Source organism: Podarcis gaigeae, assembly GCF_964106915.1.
Source record: "Podarcis gaigeae genome assembly, chromosome: 5".
NCBI classification, from domain to species: Eukaryota; Metazoa; Chordata; class Lepidosauria; order Squamata; family Lacertidae; genus Podarcis; species Podarcis gaigeae.
Genome location: NC_139681.1, coordinates 45610548 through 45629986, shown reverse-complemented (window position 1 = coordinate 45629986; position 19439 = coordinate 45610548). Strand labels below are relative to the sequence as shown.

Below are 19439 nucleotides of genomic sequence, written 5' to 3'. Positions count from 1 at the left end.
TTGAAATTCGACTCGATCCTGTATTATACAGGACAGGTGGCAACTTTTCCAACCCTGGAATTCTGTGATTCTACGCCCAGCCCCCCCCCCCCCACCGCCCCAATGTCCCAGGCAGCGCCGATCAACGCCTGTCTACTCGGAAGGAAGTCCGCCGCCGTCACTCCTCCAGTAACTGCTTGCAGGCCCTGAGGCGCCGTTCGCAGCCTCCGTGTCGGCGGGCGACTACATTTCCCAGACGCCTCGGCGGGCAGGAAGGGTTTGGGAGGCGGCGGTGGCGGAGAATGTGCGCGCTGGTTGTGGGCAGGTTGCACGGGCTGCTCTGGGCGATGGCGGAGTGGGGGAAGCACCTTGCGGGCGTGGAGGGGCTGGTGCTAGACATCAGCGGGGTGCTTTATGACAGTGGAGGAGAAGGAGGCGGAGTCCCCATTCCCGGATCTATAGAAGCAGTGAAAAAGTAAGTGGGGACCCGCGGAGCCCCCAGGCTGCAAGTTTCTTGTCCTTCACAGAACTCCTTCCCTCTGGAGAGCCCAGGAGACCTGTCCTCCTCGTACAGCGTACAAGCATTTATAATGTCGGAGCCCTTGTGGGAGCTGCGAGGAGGAGGAGGAGCACACTGCAGTCGTGCTTTTTCTCAGCGAGAAAAGGGGTTCAGATAGGGAACGTCTTTGCACTTTGCCTTTCGCACTTGAAAGGGGAAAAATGCCAGGGGGAAATAAAAGGCGAGATTCCTTCGGCGCGGTTGTAGAGCAGGGCTGCCAGCCCTGGTTGGTTTAGCAACGTAGGTAGCGGCTCCATCTAGCTCAGCGCTATCTACACTGACTGGCAGCGGCTCGGCAGGGTTTCAGGCAGGGAGCCTGTCCGTGCCTGACCCAGAGATGCCACAGGTTGAACCAAGGACCTTCTGTAGGCAACACGTGAACTCTGCTACTGAGCTGCAGTCCTTCCCACACAGCTGGCAAGTCATTAAAATATAACAGGTAGGATCTGAAGACTGTCTGTGAGCCACACAACCTCTGAACTGAATGATGTCCTGCCCCCTGATCTCCTCCTCAGGTTGGCTCTCAGTGGCTGTTGTAGTAGATTGACACACATTCTGTACACATGCACACACATTTTTGCTGCAATGGCCACATGTTCTGTCAGCTAATGCTGATGATGCACACCAGACATTGGTATACTACATTTACAAATAGCTTAGAAAGCTTGTGCATCAACAAAGGAGGCTTTGTTAAGGTGCTACAATACACTTGTGTTTGCTGTAAAAGGCTAACAAAACAACTAGAGAATGTATCAAAGTTGCATATCTTCTATACTCCCATTATTTTTAATCTGATCGCTACAACTCTAGTGTTTTCAAAAAAAACCAGTTAGCGTTTTAAAATACAGTTGCATAAAGCAGTTAAAAACTGTTCCTTCTAATAAACAGAATGAGCATTGAGAGACAACCTTTTAAAAAATTGACAAGATCAGATGAGCAAGCCAAAGTGTAGAGTTTTCTCTAATTAAAATGAAAACAAAACGTGTTTTGTAAAATATATATTAACTGTTGAGGTATTATCCCTAAAAATAAGTGTCTGGTAAAAATGCAGTTAATTTATCCAGAATTAACTTTAATTTTCAAGTATACTTTGTATTACAGGGAAGGGGGGCAGGACAAGGTCTCTTGTCAAATCTAGTTGTGATTGTAGGAAAAACCACATTTTTTTGAAGTAGAAAACGCCTCAGGCAGGTGATCTTATTGTGGCATCTTTGTCCTGTTAGAGTTTCCTAGTGTGGTGAGTATTGTGTTGATTCCTTTTCTTTACTGCCTGGGGGTACAAAAAATTCATTGCTGCTGAGAATAATGGCTACTTCTCCTTCACAGAAAATGGGGTGGCACTATTGACACTGATAGGAATATGAAAAATAGAATCATGAACATACAGGGGCCATCTAGTTATCCTTTGCTGTGCGGTGCAGAATCACCCTTGTACCAAGCCCCTACAGATGAATTCATGCAGTCCAAAATATTATGTATCTCAGACAAATATGTGGCAGAAAAATTCATTTAAATTACTTCTGTAACAAGTCAATCTACAACCCAGTGGGCAAAGTCAGAAAAACAACAACCAACCCAGGGTTGCTTACCCAGAAAGGATTCTTCCTCCTGACTCCACATATGATAATCAGTGAAAGCTTGAGTGTGAGTAAACTAAACCCTCTTTCTTTCTTATAGACTTCCCAAGACAATTTACATTAATAATAAAATTTCATTAAAACATACAGTGTGAATCACAATAAAACCTTTTAAATAAGCTGTTGAGTTATCTGATGGAAAATAATTGGTATGATCCACCAGTATGTTCTGTTGAGTATGCCTCATTCACCTATTTGAAGAAGTGTGCATGCACACGAAAGCTCATACCAAGAACTAACTTAGTTGGTCTTTAAGGTGCTACTGGAAGGATTTTTTTTTGTTTTGACTATGGCAGACCAACACGGCTACCTATCTGTAGCCTATTTTGCATGTAATGCTAAGCCAAACCATAGTTTAGTGTGAGCAAGCACTAATTGTAGCTACTTAGCTGTAGCTACAATTGAAGCTGTAGCTACTTAGCATTTCATGAGGACCAATCAATTAGAGTTGCACAAGAGCACCAAATTATTCTCAATTAGAGAACCAGAGATCCTTTTCTACTAGAATTGTTCTTTCATAGCTCCCATTTATTTCAGTCTCTCAATGTGGCATTTCCTGATACTTTGGTGGAAGGAATCATGCTCACATGCAGGGTAGGAAGAAAATTTATTTTGGCTCAAATGGGCCACACTTGAAGTAGCAGAAATGAATCAAATTGGATATTTTGTAATTTTTATCTGTTCTAAATATATTCATTGATCTAAGTTTGCATGTGGTCTCTTTGAACATGTGCAAAACAGTAGGGCAATGCGAAGGCACTTTCCCACTGTGGTTTTTCAGCAAGTGGTATTGTGTTTGTGATCCTGAATGTAGTCTTTAGCTATTATGACTAGTGCCTATTGATATCCTCATCTTCCATGAATTTGTCTAATCCCCTTTTAAAGCTGTCAAAGTTGATGGCCATCAACCGCATCTTGTGGTAGCTTATTCCATAGTTTAGCTATGCGCTGCATGTAGAAATGCCTCTGAAAGCTTGTGCCGGATCTCTTGCTGTTTGAGTTCATTGGATGACCTTGGATTCTAGTATTATGAGAGGGGCAGAAATCCTTTTTCTTTTCCCAGACTCTTGTCTCTGCAGATTGCTTTCCCGTTACTTTGCATTTGTTTAATTTCTGTTGACTTAAAATTGCGTTGCTTTGTTTTGCGTTTATTTTTAGTGTATTTTTCATTTTCTGTTAGTGGGAACTTATAAAATCCATAAAATAAAAATAAAATAAAATGGGACTGCCATAGTGTATGATGCAAGGCCTCTTCTGGTATTACACATATGGACCCAAAATGTTCAGGGAGCCTCCATGGATACAAAAGGCTCCCCACTTCACACATTTGCCTTCCAGGAGGAGGAAGGCAATAAAAATGGCAACTGGGTGGGTGGAGTTAGTGCCTTCGTTCTTGCTTCCTGCACCCCCTCACGTGTTTTGTTGCCCATGTTTGTAGCAGCTGAAAAGGGTGGCAGTCTCATTTTGCATAGTCTGACTGTCTATCTACAGCTTTTTTGGTTATGGAAAATGTGCTGTGTTCTTTTGCTGAGAACCAAAATCTATTGAGGCTGTCATGAATAACAGTGGATACTTAATTGGAGACTTTGCCCTTTATTTCACATAATTAAGGCAGTGAACTATACATGAATTCTCTGCTTCGCAATTGAATGAATATTACAAATTGTTTAAACCAAAGAGTTGTCTGTGCTGTCCTTGGAACCTCAGTTGTCTCTATTAGGCTTCGGTGTCTGTTGAGGTTTTTCAGTCGGACTACAAAATAGTAACCATATTGTTCATTGCCGTGCATGCTACAGCTCTTACGAGCTGTAATCTGTGCAGACAACTTAAACTGTAATTTAACATCAGAAATATGTTGGTTGATATGGCAGCAAAACTAGAGGCTGCAGGCAAAATGGGCGATGCTGGCGTTCTGTTTGAATTGCTGGAAGCCTCTGAGTCCAAGTCGTTCATTAGGGATTAGTATGTTTCAACAGTTAATTTGGCTTCAATGCTTATTTGACCCAAGGGAGAGTGGGAGACCATCCTGAATCTTCAAAGTGTGCCTTGACATGCGAACTAATGATGGTCCCCAGGATGTTTAGTCCAAACAGTCAAATACATTTGGGCTAGGTCCGCGGTAGCAGAAGAGCGAGTGAAATTTGCTCAGGCTGAAAATAACTGTTGCATCTTCTGTGGCTGGGAGCCAGTGTTGGGTTATATATATATAATGCCTGTTCACATTGCTTCTACATACTTGTAGCCTGTCACTATACTGCAAATTTCTCCTGAGCATGCTTTCCCAATTAGCCTATGAGATAAAAAATGGTTGAAGTCACATGTCTTTATAATGGGAGAATGGTAAGAGAGTCATTGAAATAAAGTTCGGAAAGAGGCTTGGATGGACAGGGTTGGTTTATGACATTTTGCTGCCTAAGGTGAAAGATAAAATAGTTACCCCGAACCCCGTACATTCTAATACAAAAGCTAACTGGACTGGAAGATGAATTTTATTTCAACACTGGAAGACAGAAAGTCTTCCTACTTCTTTGCAATTTCCCATGCACCATTGTGGCTGTATTTCTTTCAGACAACTTATTCTTTCATAGCCTGTGAAATTATAAACCTTAATATTATAGCTTCAGGAGTGTGGTTAGTGTGTGTGCTTGTGTATAAGTTCATGTGAGAGATTTTTCTTTTTGCTTCAACAACAGCCTTTCCCTTACAACTAATTGAAATGTGTAATTAGCAGAGCTTGGTCTACTGCCTAAAGTCCATCATAAAGAAAATGCCAATTCTTTAATTATGAAAATAAGATGGAAGCATTAAAAACATCCCATCCTTTCTTAGTTTCTGTGTTTGCTTTGAAATGGCGAGGGACAATCTAACACTATAACCATATACATGTCTCCATGAGTTCGGTGAGACTTCCTTCCAGGGAAATGGGCATAGGATGCATCCTCTGGAACTTAACTTTTTGTGATGTTTAGGCCGATATATAATTATGGAGGGTTGCATGTGCTGGAAAAGAAAAACCAAACTGGAAGTTGAACAGCAACATTTCTCTTTACGTTTGAATTGCCAAGAACAGAACTTGCCTCATTATCCTTATTGCAGAAAAGCTCTTTTATCTAATAACTTGGATTGTTTCTCACAGTGTAATTATGGATGCCAGGATGCATGGAGTTGTCAGAATGATCCAGAGTAATCAAATTTCAATTGCTGAGTGAAATTTCATATTAGGGTTTGATTTATGTATAGCTTGCAAAGGTTAACACACTGTGGGCGAGTGCTAATATGTTATCATTTTTATAGCTGGCCATCAGCTTATTTGGTTAAGTGGATTACATGTCATCAAAGAATAGCTCGTTGCATTCCAAAATAGTCACTCTTGTTTTGTCACTTTGTCAAAACATCTGTTGAGTATGCAAGCCTTTGTGTACTTTTTATAACTTAATATGAAGTGTGACCACGGGCCTATATCCTCTGCCCTTGCTAGCAATTACTTTTATTGTTTTAATAGGCAAGGACACAAGTAAGAATCTTAGTTAAAAGCCCTTATCAAATCAGCCATAGCATCTCCTCTCTTCTGGGCTATTATTGCCCTGATTGGTTTATACAGCATCAACATGAGGCAAGTGATTTGCTTTTCATGTTGCAACCAGTGAGGAGTTGGCCAGTTACAATGCAGAAGGTGGTTAAAGAAGCAATAAAACATGCTCCGCCTGAGACCTGTTATTTGCATTTACAGCTGTATGCTGATAGCATATCCATTAGCATATACATCTGAAAAGCCCACAGCGGTTGGACATTTACAACATCCTGTTGTTTGGCCACTATAGGGCATCTGTTAGCACAACTTTCAACAGCGCTCTTTAAAAGAGGAACGGAAATCTTGGGCATCATGAGGCGGTGGAGCAGCTGGACAGTCCTGTTAGAATAAGATACCTGCAGAGTCTTACAAGGGCAGGATTGCCAGGGAACCTAGCAGAATTGGAATTGTAAAACAATTCAGTATGTAGGGGCGGGTTGCAGGGAGCCAGTACAGATGATCTTGCAAGCAGGTCTACAAAGACCCTGCTTGAGGTGCATGTAAAATAGACATTTGCAGTGGCATCTGCTAGTTTCTATGAGTGGCAGTGATTGGTGATGCTTGACACATCAAGCTGCTTTTTTCTGGTAGATAAAATAACTACACTTTACTTTTTGTATATTGAGGCTGAGTACTTTTATGTTATTCTATATTTTAAATCTTAACATTAATTATTTTAATTTTGTGTATTCTGACACACGCTCAATAAATGCAACAGTTCTAAGACAAGGCACAGTACCTTTTTACCCTCTCTTTCCATCCCATATATCTTATCCCCTAAGTTAGGGAACAATGTTTTTATAACAATAATCACTGAAGCATTGGAAACGCACATACGAGTTGTATGCAAGGAGACTCTTCCATACAAAAAGGTACTAAAAACATAAATGCACCAACATATACCAGCTTGCTTTTCCATTTGCGTAACCAATGTAGCTCCAATACCCTATGTCTTTCCATTTTCATGTTTAAAACTAGGGCAAGAGAAGGCCGACCACACACGACTCTTTCAGAGACTTTATACCACCATGATATTTCTGATCACTGATAAAGCTGAGAATTCAAAATGCTACATTTCCATTCCAGTGCCTTTTTATTCAATTTACAGACCCTTGCATTGCCCCAACATTTTCTTCTAAGCAGAGGATCTGTGCTCTTGTAGCATGAATCCCCAAGTAAGGTCAAAGCAGTTTGCTGCCACATCATGACAGTACCAAAGTTATTTGGGGGGACATGCTACTGTTGACAAATCAATTTTTTGCCAGCCCCAATTAGTAAATAATCTGTTAAAACAGGCAGTAGTTCATAGTTCTATTTCCCCTATAAGACCTTTAAAAAAATAATGTATACTAGAGGATAAAACCATCCTTGCAATATTATGATCCCAAAAGAAATGGACACAAAATACCATATAGTGTGTGTGTGTGTGTGTGTGTGTGTGTGTGTGTGTGTGTGTTTGCAGAATCATGGTAACCTCGCAGCTTTTTAAAAAGGTATGAAGCCGACTGAACCATCCACTTTAATTCCAGTTGTAAGGCCTTATTAAAATGAAGCAAAGAATTGCTTCCTTTTTGTTAGTCTCAAGTTAATTGTTTACCAACAGATGTTCTTTATATACGAAGTATAATAATGATTTCACAGTGGAAGTGTTGTATTGGATTTGATTGGCTTGATTGGCTTTTATAGATGATAATTAGTGACTTCAAAGGCAAACCGTTAACTATCCATCAGTATGAAACAAAGGCCAGTGTAATATGATTACTGGATTATATTGCCCATAAAAATGTTGTGATTAAAGCAGCTCAGTATAGTAGTAATGGCAAATAAATTTATTTCCAGGACTGTACAGCTAATTAATTAATAGCTGAACTGCAAAGGTTCATAGGTGTCTTTGGGATAATCAAGGAAGGAAAAGCTCTCAATGCCTGTACAGATGAACCTTTTTCATGCAATTTCAACTTGCAATCAGATCTCAATTACTGTGCTATCAGGCTCAAAGATCAGAGGGCTAATTGGTTAACATTTAATCAGTCACTTGCGTTAATAGATGATAGAACCCCAAGGCTACTAGTTTTAGGCTTTGAATTAGAAGAATAGGATTGAGGGCCCAATACTGTTGGACAGAGCTATGCATGCTTACTAAAGCCAAACAATGTGTTTTTTTTATTGTCACCAGTTGCATGCCTGCTAGCTTTTGATGTAGCTTCAAACTCTGGCTGCCTGGCTCTTCATCTGTTTATCTCTCAAAAATATGTGTGGGATTCTCTTCACCCCACTCCTGCCAGTGGCTGTAGTTAATTTATGCAGGATATATTATTTTTGGTTCCCAGGAACCCCAAATATTTAGGTGTCAACCTGTGTAGAAAAGCAAAAAACCAAACAAGCAAAATAAAAGGATCAAGATTTTAGCTTGCTACTTGTTTCTTGTCTAATTTTCTTGTTATGGAGTTAGGTATCATCTCAGTTGCCCTTCTGTTGCTCCAACCTTTGCTGAACCTCTTTTGCCTTTTAGGCAGCTGATGAACTTGCTCCTTTAGCTTTGAAGGTTCACGACGTGGTATGGAATTGCTGTTGGATAACGTAGCTCTAGTCTGCCCCAGTGCCCCAACTATCTGTGTTGCTATCTAATTATTCATTGCTTGCTGGGTGTGTGGTTTTGCTTCTTTCTGAGAGCTGTATTCTACTTTTGTTAACTGGCATCCTTTTGCAGTTCGGTGATACAACCATACTCATTAAAAATCACCCTCTAGGGTGGCCCAGTTTTCTGCCTCACATAGTAATACTGACCCTCTTGCCTTCTTGGCTGTACATGAGCTTGACACAACTCACCTTTTTTTTTTTTGCTTCAAGTTTCTGTTATATATCTACCAACTATCTTTCCTGCTCTTTTTTGGCCTTCCTTTTCTTTAAAAAATATTGGTAAATGAGAAGGTGTCTAAGGAAAGACCACAAAGTAGATGAAAGGAAAGGAGGGCATCACCTCTGAACGTAAGCGAGAACTTAACAGATGAAAGTTTTGAGCAAAGACAAGAGAGCATAAAAATGAAATAAAACATTGTAACTTAAGGTTGCCAGGGTTGAGATAATATGGAAAAGGACTGTGAAAGTAGGAGGATGCCGAAGTCCTTTTAAAGAGAGATATTAAAGATCAAAGCAATTACATTAGGGTCATTTTTTGGTGTAGCTCAGTAAATAACAGAACGCTTCCTTGTATTGTTTGTAGACGCAGGAGTGTTGATAATCTACATAAACATTCCAATATTCTTTGTGCTAGTATTTCCTCGTTTGCCTAGAATTGTGGCTTTGCTTATCATAATTTGATAGATAGATTTTGATGACTTCAGTCTATGATGGGGGTGCTGGACCTGCTGAACTTTCCTTAGTAGCTGGTAACAGGCCGGGAGCCCACTTGCATTCTGTTAATGGCATCATTAATGATTACTTGAAGACCCAGGGATATAAATAATGTTGATGAATTTGCAGTAAGTTCCCATGGAGTAAAACTGTTCTGTTGCTCTGGCAAGGGAATGCTCAGCCTGAAGAATCTTGCAGAGTCTCTATCTTGATAGAAGGGGGTTTCCATAAGTGAGCAACACATGATTGACAGGTGCTTCTGGTTTAACAGTGTTTGTTGCCAGACTCGAATTTCAGCCTTGCGGAAATACATGTATATCTGATAATCAAGAAGCACACTTTGTGTGGAGGTTCACTGTGACATAAGAAAACTAATTTCCTTCTATGATGCAAACTTTGAGAAACCACTTCTGCTAATCTCTCTCTCTCTCTCTCTCTCTCTCTCTCTCTCTCTCTCACACACACACACACACACACACACACACACACACCAACAAACCTGAAATTCTTATTTAACAAGTGTGGAAGTCTCATTACACTGAAATGCACAAAACACATAATGCTGAAAATTAACTAGTTCAGACACAAATGGCTGTTGGAGTTGTGTTTTGGGCTCCTTCCTCCTCTTAAACACTTAGATTCTCCCCAATTTCCTGGTTCATTGCAAACCACAGCTCGACAAAACCTCCAAAACAGGCAAACTGTCATTTTGGCAAAACATATTTTACCACCTGTGTGGAATTGAAAACCATAGTTTAAAGTGGGTTTCCTGTTTTGGTTAAGAGGAAACAATGGTTTGTCATGAACCAGGGAACAAGAGAGAAAATTGGAAGACATGAGGGAACAGGGAGCATGTGAAACAGAAGCAGGATAATGTTTATAATGTTCTGGAACAGGATAATGTTTATAATCATAATATCAACTGTCATCCAAACTTTGAACTCGTTGTGTGTCTCCCATAGATTTCTGGGTCTTAAATAGCACTCCTTTTAAAAATCTGAACCTTTGGCAATGTTTCCATTGCACTGTGGACTAGTGAAATATATGAGGCGGTATCATAAGTGGAAGCTAACAGGCTAGGGAAACGGAAGTTTAGACAGTGAGAATTATCTGGGCCTAGAAAGTGCCTGCTGTAATTCTGATTTGCCTAGTGTCGGAGACTAGTGAAATACAGTGGAACCTCGTGTTATGTACCATCCTCCTTGTGAATGCTGCGGGTTATGAGCTCCGCTAACCTGGAAATAGATGCCCCTTCTTGCAAACTTTGCCCCAGGATGTGAGCTGAAGGCGCGCACCGGCAGCTTGGAAGCAGCGGGAGGCGCCATTAGCGAAAGCGCGCCTCATGTTATGAGTGATTTCAGGTTACAAACGGACCTCCGGAATGGATTAAGTTCGTAACCAGAGGTACCACTGTGAAGGGAATTTCTATGCCAAGAAAAATAGTAAATGATGAAGCACCATATCTACAAGTGGGAATTTGAAACAGCTTATATATCTCTGCTTATATATACAACAATAACAAATTTTCTAGTTCCCCAGTTCACCCTTTCCATCATAATTGTGGATACATCCCTGAGTTTCTTCATGTTATGGGTGTGGTATGAAGAGATATATGAAAATATTTTTAATTTCAGTGAGGAGCTGTCCCTTACGTTATGCCAGTTCTTTGAACTGACCTTTACCTCATTCTGACAGAACAGGACAAGACTCTGAGTGACAATGTCCCACAATGCAATTACTGTGCGTCAGATGAGCTGGTCCCTTACAAATCACCTCGAACTTTACACATCTGCTGGCTGTCAGCATCTGCCAGGTTCATTCACCCGAAAATAATGAAAAAAAACTCTCATTATTGTGCCATAACAGGTAAAGTGTTAGGACAATTATTGGACATCCTGAGTGACCTTGTACAGTCTTAGCCAACTGCCCTTGCCAACATATTTTTGGGTCAGCCTATGGGTATGTAAAATAGAAACCCTCTTCCCCCACCCATCCCTGATTTTAGATGACATACAGGTTATGACACAAGTTGGGAGTGGGAAAGAGGAGAGAAATCTGGGGATCCTGTCAGAGCATCATTATTTTCTAAATTGCTGCTGCGCCTTCTGGAAAAAAGAAAAACAAAGTGAAGATTCAAACTTAATCGCTAAGGTGAATTCACTTGCAAATGTAGGACTTAATACATCCCCCCCACCTTTATATCTGACTTCAGTTTATAATGAGTACTGGCACACCTCAGAGATATTATGGGTTCAGTTCCAGACCAGTTCAACAACGCGAATATTGCAATAAACTGGGACACAGTATGTAGTAGAAATGATTGATTCCTTGTAAATTAATACCACTTTGCAATATTTAGCTGCTTCAAACAGTGCTTTTGCAAAGGGCTTTAATCTCTGATGAGTGGGGATTAAATCCTGCTGCCATAGCTGTGTGATCTTGTTTCCTGCTGGGAACAGGGCATGCAGCCAATGCGGGGTTAAGCCCTATTTCTCCAACTCATCAGCTGACATTACCAGTGACATCAGACCAAATTGGACCCCCTGGCGGGCCAAGATTAACCCATGGGCCAGGGGTTCCCCACCTCTGTAATACAGGTTGAAAAGAGAGGTTAACTTCCAGTCTTAAACATACAAGTGCCAGTAAGAATATTGGCAGTGCTGCCTACCTAGCAGATTTTATGTGAGCCAGGGCTTAGGAGGATTTAGTCTTTCATTCTGTTTTCAGTGCCAAAGCTCAGTCCTGAAACTTCCCAGGGTGAATAACAGCTTCAGGATAATTTAACCCCTTCCCCTCCCCTCATTCTGTGGTCCCAGATACCCCTATGGTTCTTACTTAAACCTTGGCACATAAATTACAGCTCCCATAGTTTGGTCCTCGGAGTCAAGATACCAAGTGTCTTGGCAGTCCTAGAAAGCCTGATGCAATGGAACTTCTTTATCTTCATTTCTGTCATACGGGTGTGTGCAATCCCACATACCTTTCTTCTATGGTTTTCTGTGCAGTTCTGTGGTTGTACTTGTCAGAAGAGTATGTTCTCAAAATGTTGGTAGTGTCAGAGATTTAAAAAAAGTTGGTGCGCTTTGCTGCAAAACAAGTTGTCAGCGGACCTAGTTCAGCTCCGTGCATGCTGAATGTCTGTATTACAACCATTTTTCCTTCTCTTAATTCAGATAAATGTTTAGGGAGGACTCTTAGGGCAGTTCCTAAGTCATGGATGGTAGCATCCAAATGAAATGAAAACGAAAATACACCAAAGAGGAGATACTCGGCTGAGTGCAGGTTTGACCCAGCCATTGTTATTCCGTTTCCACTTGTTGTTCAGTCTTCTTTACCAGTTCTGTTATTTCATAGTGAAGAGATCGCCAAAGTCTCCATGTTGTTTGATTATGGTTCAGCACACCTGACACTTGGCAAACCTTCCATCTGGAATTGCCCCTAAGCTTATGATCTCAAGCAAAGCATTGCTGCATTGATTGTAACTCTCTTCGCTGCCTTCCCATATTGATACAGTGTATTGGCCCAAATTCATTGACATTTCAAGTAGCCAGCAATACCTAATAGCTGTTTGAGTTAATCATGTCCTACAGTTATTATTTCATATATGTGGCAATACAGGTTGTTCTTTAAGCTAGATTGTTAGAATCCTAGAATTAACTCTGAACAGCTTTGCTGAATTTAAAATATATTATTATTATTATTATTATTTTGTTTTTATACTCTAGTGTAAACTATATTTGGAATAACAGATGTGAAGTACTGTCATCTAACTGTCACACCAATTGTTCATTGTTCTGAGAAGGTCACATCATAATTCATTAACAGTAATTATTCCCTGGGTACACGCTGCACTTCTTTACCTCAATTGCTTCATTAGCCCATGAGTGATTCTCACATTCGTTGCTGCAATCAATGAAGATATATTTATAATGTACAAGTGGATGCTATTAGTTACAATATATTAACTGCCTAATTTAAAATGGAAAAGCTATCTTTATGAAGGGCAATTAACCACTAAGTGTAATTGATAATTCACATATCTATGATTAGGAAAGACAAATAATGCCAAAAGAATGATTCTGGAGACGACATCTTTGGACATTTTAAATGGTCATAAGATGTGTGTGTCGTGCCCCCTCCTCCCCCCCCCCGCTCCTGGCTTAGGACCACATTTTTCAGAATTGCTTCTGATAGATATATTTTGCTTGAATTTACTTAATATGTTATCCTTAATACAAAAGGTATGGATTTTGACCTCTTTGAAAAATCATCTTATTTCCACACTCTCTTATTTTTTTATTATTTAATATAATTATATACATACTTCAGCATACAAATTCCACATCCTTTACAAACCTAATATTAACAGATATAAGTAAATATACCAACCATTCTTCAATCTCATCAACACAAAATTGTATACTGGGCAGAGCAACCCACCCCTGATCTGCTGTTGAACGAGGCAGATACCGTATATTCTTCCATCTAGCTTTGCTCAGCTCTGCCACTGCAGAGCTCCTTAATGAACCCCTCAAACTGTGGGTAGGTGGAAGTGTAATCCAGGCTTGTTTGCTGCATCAGCCTATGATGTGGCATAAAAAACAACAGTATTTCTTGCCCTGCTTTTTCTGCCCTGGCCAGTGTGAACAATTGGGTTGTGTGTGCAGTGTAGCTCCACTACTCTGTGATGGCTTCCTGCAGCCCTGGTAGGTTTAGGTCACCCATTATTGTTTCATCTTTTATGAAATTGAACATAACTCTTCATTAATTTAACCCTTTAAGGGAATCTTTACTAATGTTAAAAAAATGCTCAACAGTTATTCCAACATTTACCAAACCAATGGTTTTGTTACCTCTGCATCTCCCCCCACCCCATCCCCAAAATGCTGGAATACTAATGTCACTTATATGGTCCAATGAAATTTTTATACCTGTTCTCTTCTTAACCTTTATTAATATTTGTATACAAAAAATATTAGCCATTCTTAATAACTGGACATTTCCGCTGAATAAGAAATGATGTCTATATCTCCAACATTCATCTTTCTCTGCATAAATCCTTTTAAACCCCTCCCCCCCGGTGTCATGTACCATCTAGCTATATTTTAAAACATTCTCAACTAAATTTTCTTTTGGTCTAGCTTGGTCCTACACGGGTTCCCATACTTTGTTTGAAATGCCTTTATTTTCACAATCAAAATGGTATTCAGGTGCCATTTTGAGGTGCTTGCCAACTGTGAAGTTCTTATAGCACAAGTTTATGTTTGAGTTTATGTTTACTTGGAAATAATCCCCAGTGGGTTGTATCCCTCCCTATATAATCTATAGATGGAGCCAGAAAGTTGCATCATGCATCACCAAGATTTAGACGGATACTGTTTGGTGCTCCTGTGTATATATATATATATATATATATATATATATATATATATATATATGAATGCAAACAACATAATAATTTGACTCTTTACATATGAGTTTGTAATACATTCTTCTCGTCTTCTCCTTTATATAAATTCTGAATTCTGTAGCTGATTGATTTAATGTCTTACCGTTTTGCTCTGTCAGGATCAAGACATCTGGTCTTAAGCTGCGGTTCTGCACCAATGAAACTCAAGCTACGCGAGACAAGTTTGTAGGAAAGTTGCAACATCTGGGCTTTGACATTGAGGTGGATGAAGTCACTGCTCCAGCACCAGCAGCATGCCGAATCCTGAAGGAACGCAACCTGAGGCCACACCTGCTTGTACATGATGGTCTGTTAGTGTTTAATGCTTTGTACACACTTGCTGTTAATAACAATGTGGTGCAGTCTTATTTTTGCAGTGAGAATGAAGACATTTCAAGGTATACATGTTTCCAGGTCTATGGGTTAGATCCAGGAGCTCCACTCCTTTGTGCACAATGCCTCTTCTGCTCAGGGTAGTGCTGTTTTACACTTTGCATTAGGGTGTTTCAAGGGAAATGAAAACTCAGCCCCAAAATGTGCTTCAACAAGAGTGTTCGCAAACTCTTGCAGAAGCATGACAGCTCCTATAATGCCTAATTATTATCGGACTGTGTGAAGTCTTGCAGTAGTCTTGCACAAGTGTTTGATGAGCAGCATTAGTAGTTACTTTTCTTCTGCACCTTATCCAACCACATTCTTGAACTGGGAATGACAGGGAAGGAGAACCATTGAGGTAAAATTTACAGAACATACAATTTATCTTGAAATTAGAAAACATCGTTTTTGCTTTCTGTAACATCACAATAGCATATATTCTTGCTTTGCTATCAAGCTGCTTCAACGTGGACCTGGCAAGCTGAATATCTAGGGAGCTGGTCTTTTTGCTTACCATCATAGGAAGACGCTTCCATGTTCTGACTTTCAGCTTCGAGATCTAACACAGTGTGCCCTGTGTATCACCTAAGTGCATTTTCCACACCAGTGACAGAGGTTCCTGAGGATGTCAAGTCACTTTCTTCTGCACTTGGAATGAAGCACAGCAGAAACTAATTTATCTGCTTTGGCCTCACTGGCCCCAGTCTTATTTTAGTGCCCCATCCACACTAGGAAGTCTATTGGCAGGCTGGTTAATGTTTAATAGGACAGTGTAACAGCTGTTCTTCACAGAGAGCTCTTTCCCCCGGAATCTTTGGGTCTCTCATTTTTTCTTTCGCACACCCATGCCTTGTTACTCAGGGTGTGCTTTTTTACATGAGCCCAGTACCTGTCCACAGTTCCTCATCCTGGCCACGCCTACCTCTTGGCTGTTTGCCCTGTTGTTTCAAGACCTGACTTGGGTCATGGGTCCTAGATCTTGTCCTTTCTTGTCTTCTTTGTGGTCCTGATTTCCCTAGCTATGCTCATGAAACCAGCTTCCATGTCCAGCCATGGGCTAGGATTGCCCTTCCTTTTCCTGTGATAAAATCACTAAAGTTGAGGTCTGAGGGCCTCAGCTGGCCCTTCCAGCAGATGGCTGTATCTGGTCTATGCAGCTGGAAATAAAAAACTTGATTGATCTGGCTCAGGAGATTAAACAACAACATGGTTGTAGTTGATGCGCATGGCCTTAGTCTCTTACGCTCCCTCTCTCTCTCTCTCTCTCTCTTTTTCCCCCTTCTTTTCCTTCTCCTCCTGCGATGAGGCTACATTTTAATATTTTAATGTTCCATTATTTTAATTGTTGTGTTTTATTTTTGTTTTTAAGTTTGTAATCATTCATCTTGTTTTTATTATTGCTTGTAAGCCGCTCTGAGCCTGGCCTTGGCTGGGGAGGGCGGGGTATAAATAAAAAATTATTATTATTATTATTATTATTACAACAATTGGGTTGTCTTAACATCTGGATCGACCAGGGTGCTCATGGGATTTCACTGGAGAGCAACCCCTCAACCTAATAATAAGTGCAGTTATGTTTGACTCTGTTTCTGACTAGACTTCTCAAGATCTTATGCCTATGTGCTCCTTGAGAGAACAGTGTTTGGGAACTGTGGATGAAGAGGTGCCAGGGTGAAAATGCAGAGATGAAGGAAGAGGTTGCCATCAAGATCAGGCAGGGAAAGAAGGGGCGGCAGCATTAATTGAGGAAATGAAAGGTGAGGGAATAAAAAAGACAGAGCCTCAAAATGATACTGAAAGGGGAGGGGAATAAATATTGTAGGATGCAATTATGTCCCTTTCTGTGTAACCACAACCTAAAATGAGGAAACGGTTAATGAGAAAGTTGTTATCTGTTCTGTTTTATCATAATCTCTGCAGGGATTCATTCCAAACATGTTGTCTTGTAATGACTGCCTGGGTGAAAAGCTGCTTATCTACTTGCTATGTCCAAACATATTGGGCATATTGTATTTTCCAGTAAAATGTATTTCATTTAGTGTTGTGCTGAACCTTTTGATCCCATCTGTTTCCTTGAAGAGGGTGGAGATGAAGTAAAGTGGCCTTTGGAGAGATGGGATGGGGAACCTCTAATAAATTTTGTGGGGGACAGCAGAAAGGTTTACTTGCACTTTTTCTTTGATAAGATACGAAAGAAGAAGAAACAATAAATAGTACCCATGTTGAAAACAAAACAGAACGTTACAAAAAGTGGAAAAAATTGTTATTGTAGTTAACTAGACCTTAACCTAATATGGTATTTATAAAAATAAAGGGTTTACTTTATTAAACAGCATGAAGCCCTTAGCACAAAAGCTCACATATTTCTAGTATTTCCTAGAAGACCATGCGATCATGCAGTGCATGGTGGATAACATTGGTCTTTCTAGGACGTGGTGTCAGGATGTAAGCTTTTGTGCAAAGAGTTCTGTACTACTGCAAGCACAAGTGGGCGCTTCTATTGGGCTAACAACCCTGCTTTTTAAAAAGTTCCATGTTTTAGAAAGCGTGTTCTCCTTCATGGAGAGCACGTGTTGCGGTGGGGGCCGCCAGGACACTCCAAAGTTGGGGGCGGGCTAATTGTTCGTTGGCCACTGATGCGAGTGGGGCTTCCCTTGTTCTTGGGAAGAAGTTAATGTTGCCATTTGTTGATTGACAGCCAGAAATGCTAAAACTCCTTGCACGAGGCTAGGGCTTCCTCTTTTCGACCGTGCATTGGATTGCCCATCCCTCCCTCCCTAGAATAGGGTTGTTCGCTTTGACCTTGCTATGCCTGTCATGGGGTCGTCTGCTCTTGGGGCGGGGGCCTGGTAGGATTTTTTTCCCCATCTGGCTGATTGGCTGGGGCCATTTGGTTTTTGCCTACTGTGTAGCAAATCGTCACAACTTGTAAGGTTGCGGTTAGGCATTGGTTTATGGTTTGGTTGGTTGAAGGGAAGTGGTTGAGTGCCTGCCCTTGGTAGGTTGAGTGCCTGCCCCTCTAATGCTGCTGCTGCAAGGGATTCCGTTAAAGGAATTGGGGGCTAACTATTGCTTGTCCACTCTGTCAAGGGGGCTCGGGCCATAGCAATGAGCTCCTGGTTGCATTTGGGGTGAGGGCAGGTTCCCTGCTCCGTGTTACCCCCAAGCGTATTCCCCTATTCTGACTTTCGCATCGTGCGGAATGTCAGTCTGTCCCCCATGGTGGGGGCAGATAGTCGCAACCAATGCCTAAGCAACCACTCACAAATTTAAAACAAAAAAAATTCCTTCCAGTAGCACCTTAAAGACCAACTAAGTCAGTTCTTGGTATGAGCTTTCCTGTGCATGCACACTTCTTCAGATACACATGCACACGAAAGCTCATACCAAGAACTGACTTAGTTGGTCTTTAAGGTGCTACTGGAAGGAATTTTTTTTGTTTTGACTATGGCAGACCAACACGGCTACCTATCTGTAACACTCACAAATTTGTATTTCAATAAAGCTGTGGCCAAAATTATGTCAAAAATCTTAAACAAAAAATTCTGTGTGATGTGTGAGTTATTGGGGTGGCCCTGGGGACCTCGACACGCAAAAGCTCATTCATGTTTGCAGCAGTGCAGGGCTCTTGGCACTAAGGTGTCCTAGAAATTCCCTGGTCCTGAATGGGGTAACTGTGCCCCTGAAGGACCAGGTGCGCAGCCTGGGAGTCATTTTGGACTCACAGCTGTCCATGGAGGCACAGGTCAAATCTGTATCCAGGGCAGCTGTTTACCAGCTCCATCTGGTACGTAGGCTAAGACCCTATCTGCCTGCAGACTGTCTCGCCAGAGTGGTACATGCTCTGGTTATCTCCCGCTTGGACTACTGCAATGCGCTCTACGTGGGGCTACCTTTGAAGGTGACCCGGAAACTACAACTAATCCAGAATGCGGAAGCTAGACTGGTGACTGGGAGCGGCCGCCGAGACCATATAACACCGGTCTTGAAAGACCTACATTGGCTCCCAGTACGTTTCTGAGCACAATTCAAAGTGTTGGTGCTGACCTTTAAAGCCCTAAATGGCCTCGGTCCAGTATATCTGAAGGAGCGTCTCCTCCCCCATCGTTCTGCCCGGACACTGAGGTCCAGCTCCGAGGGCCTTCTGGCGGTTCCCTCGCTGCGAGAAGCCAAGTTACAGGGAACCAGGCAGAGGGCCTTCTCGGTAGTGGCGCCCGCCCTGTGGAATGCCCTCCCATCAGATGTCAAAGCGATAAACAACTACCTGACATTCAGAAGACATCTGAAGGCAGCCCTGTTCAGGGAAGTTTTTAATATGTGACATTTTAGTGTATTTCTCATCTCTGTTGGAAGCCGCCCAGAGTGGCTGGGGAAACCCAGCCAGATGGGCGGGGTACAAATAATAAATTATTATTATTATTATTATTTATTATTATAGAAAGGCCATATTACTACAGAGGAGAAAAAAGGGTTTGAAGAGGTAAAAAGTCTGATCATCCAACTGATACATTTATT

General features: G+C 41.3%; 1 protein-coding gene across 2 annotated transcripts in view; it reads left to right on the top strand.

Moving 5' to 3' along the window:
- Window positions 1–238: 238 nt before the first annotated feature.
- Window positions 239–19439, top strand: part of LHPP (phospholysine phosphohistidine inorganic pyrophosphate phosphatase) — a 106451-nt gene continuing 87250 nt past the window's right edge. For both annotated transcript variants that reach the window (XR_014564947.1, XM_083741503.1), the window contains exons 1-2: window positions 239–454; window positions 14669–14856. Coding sequence is in view for 1 of the 2 variants with exons in the window: in XM_083741503.1 (XP_083597629.1) it covers window positions 282–454; window positions 14669–14856 (361 nt within the window). In the remaining variant the exon portion in view is untranslated. The remainder of the gene's footprint in view (window positions 455–14668; window positions 14857–19439) is intronic.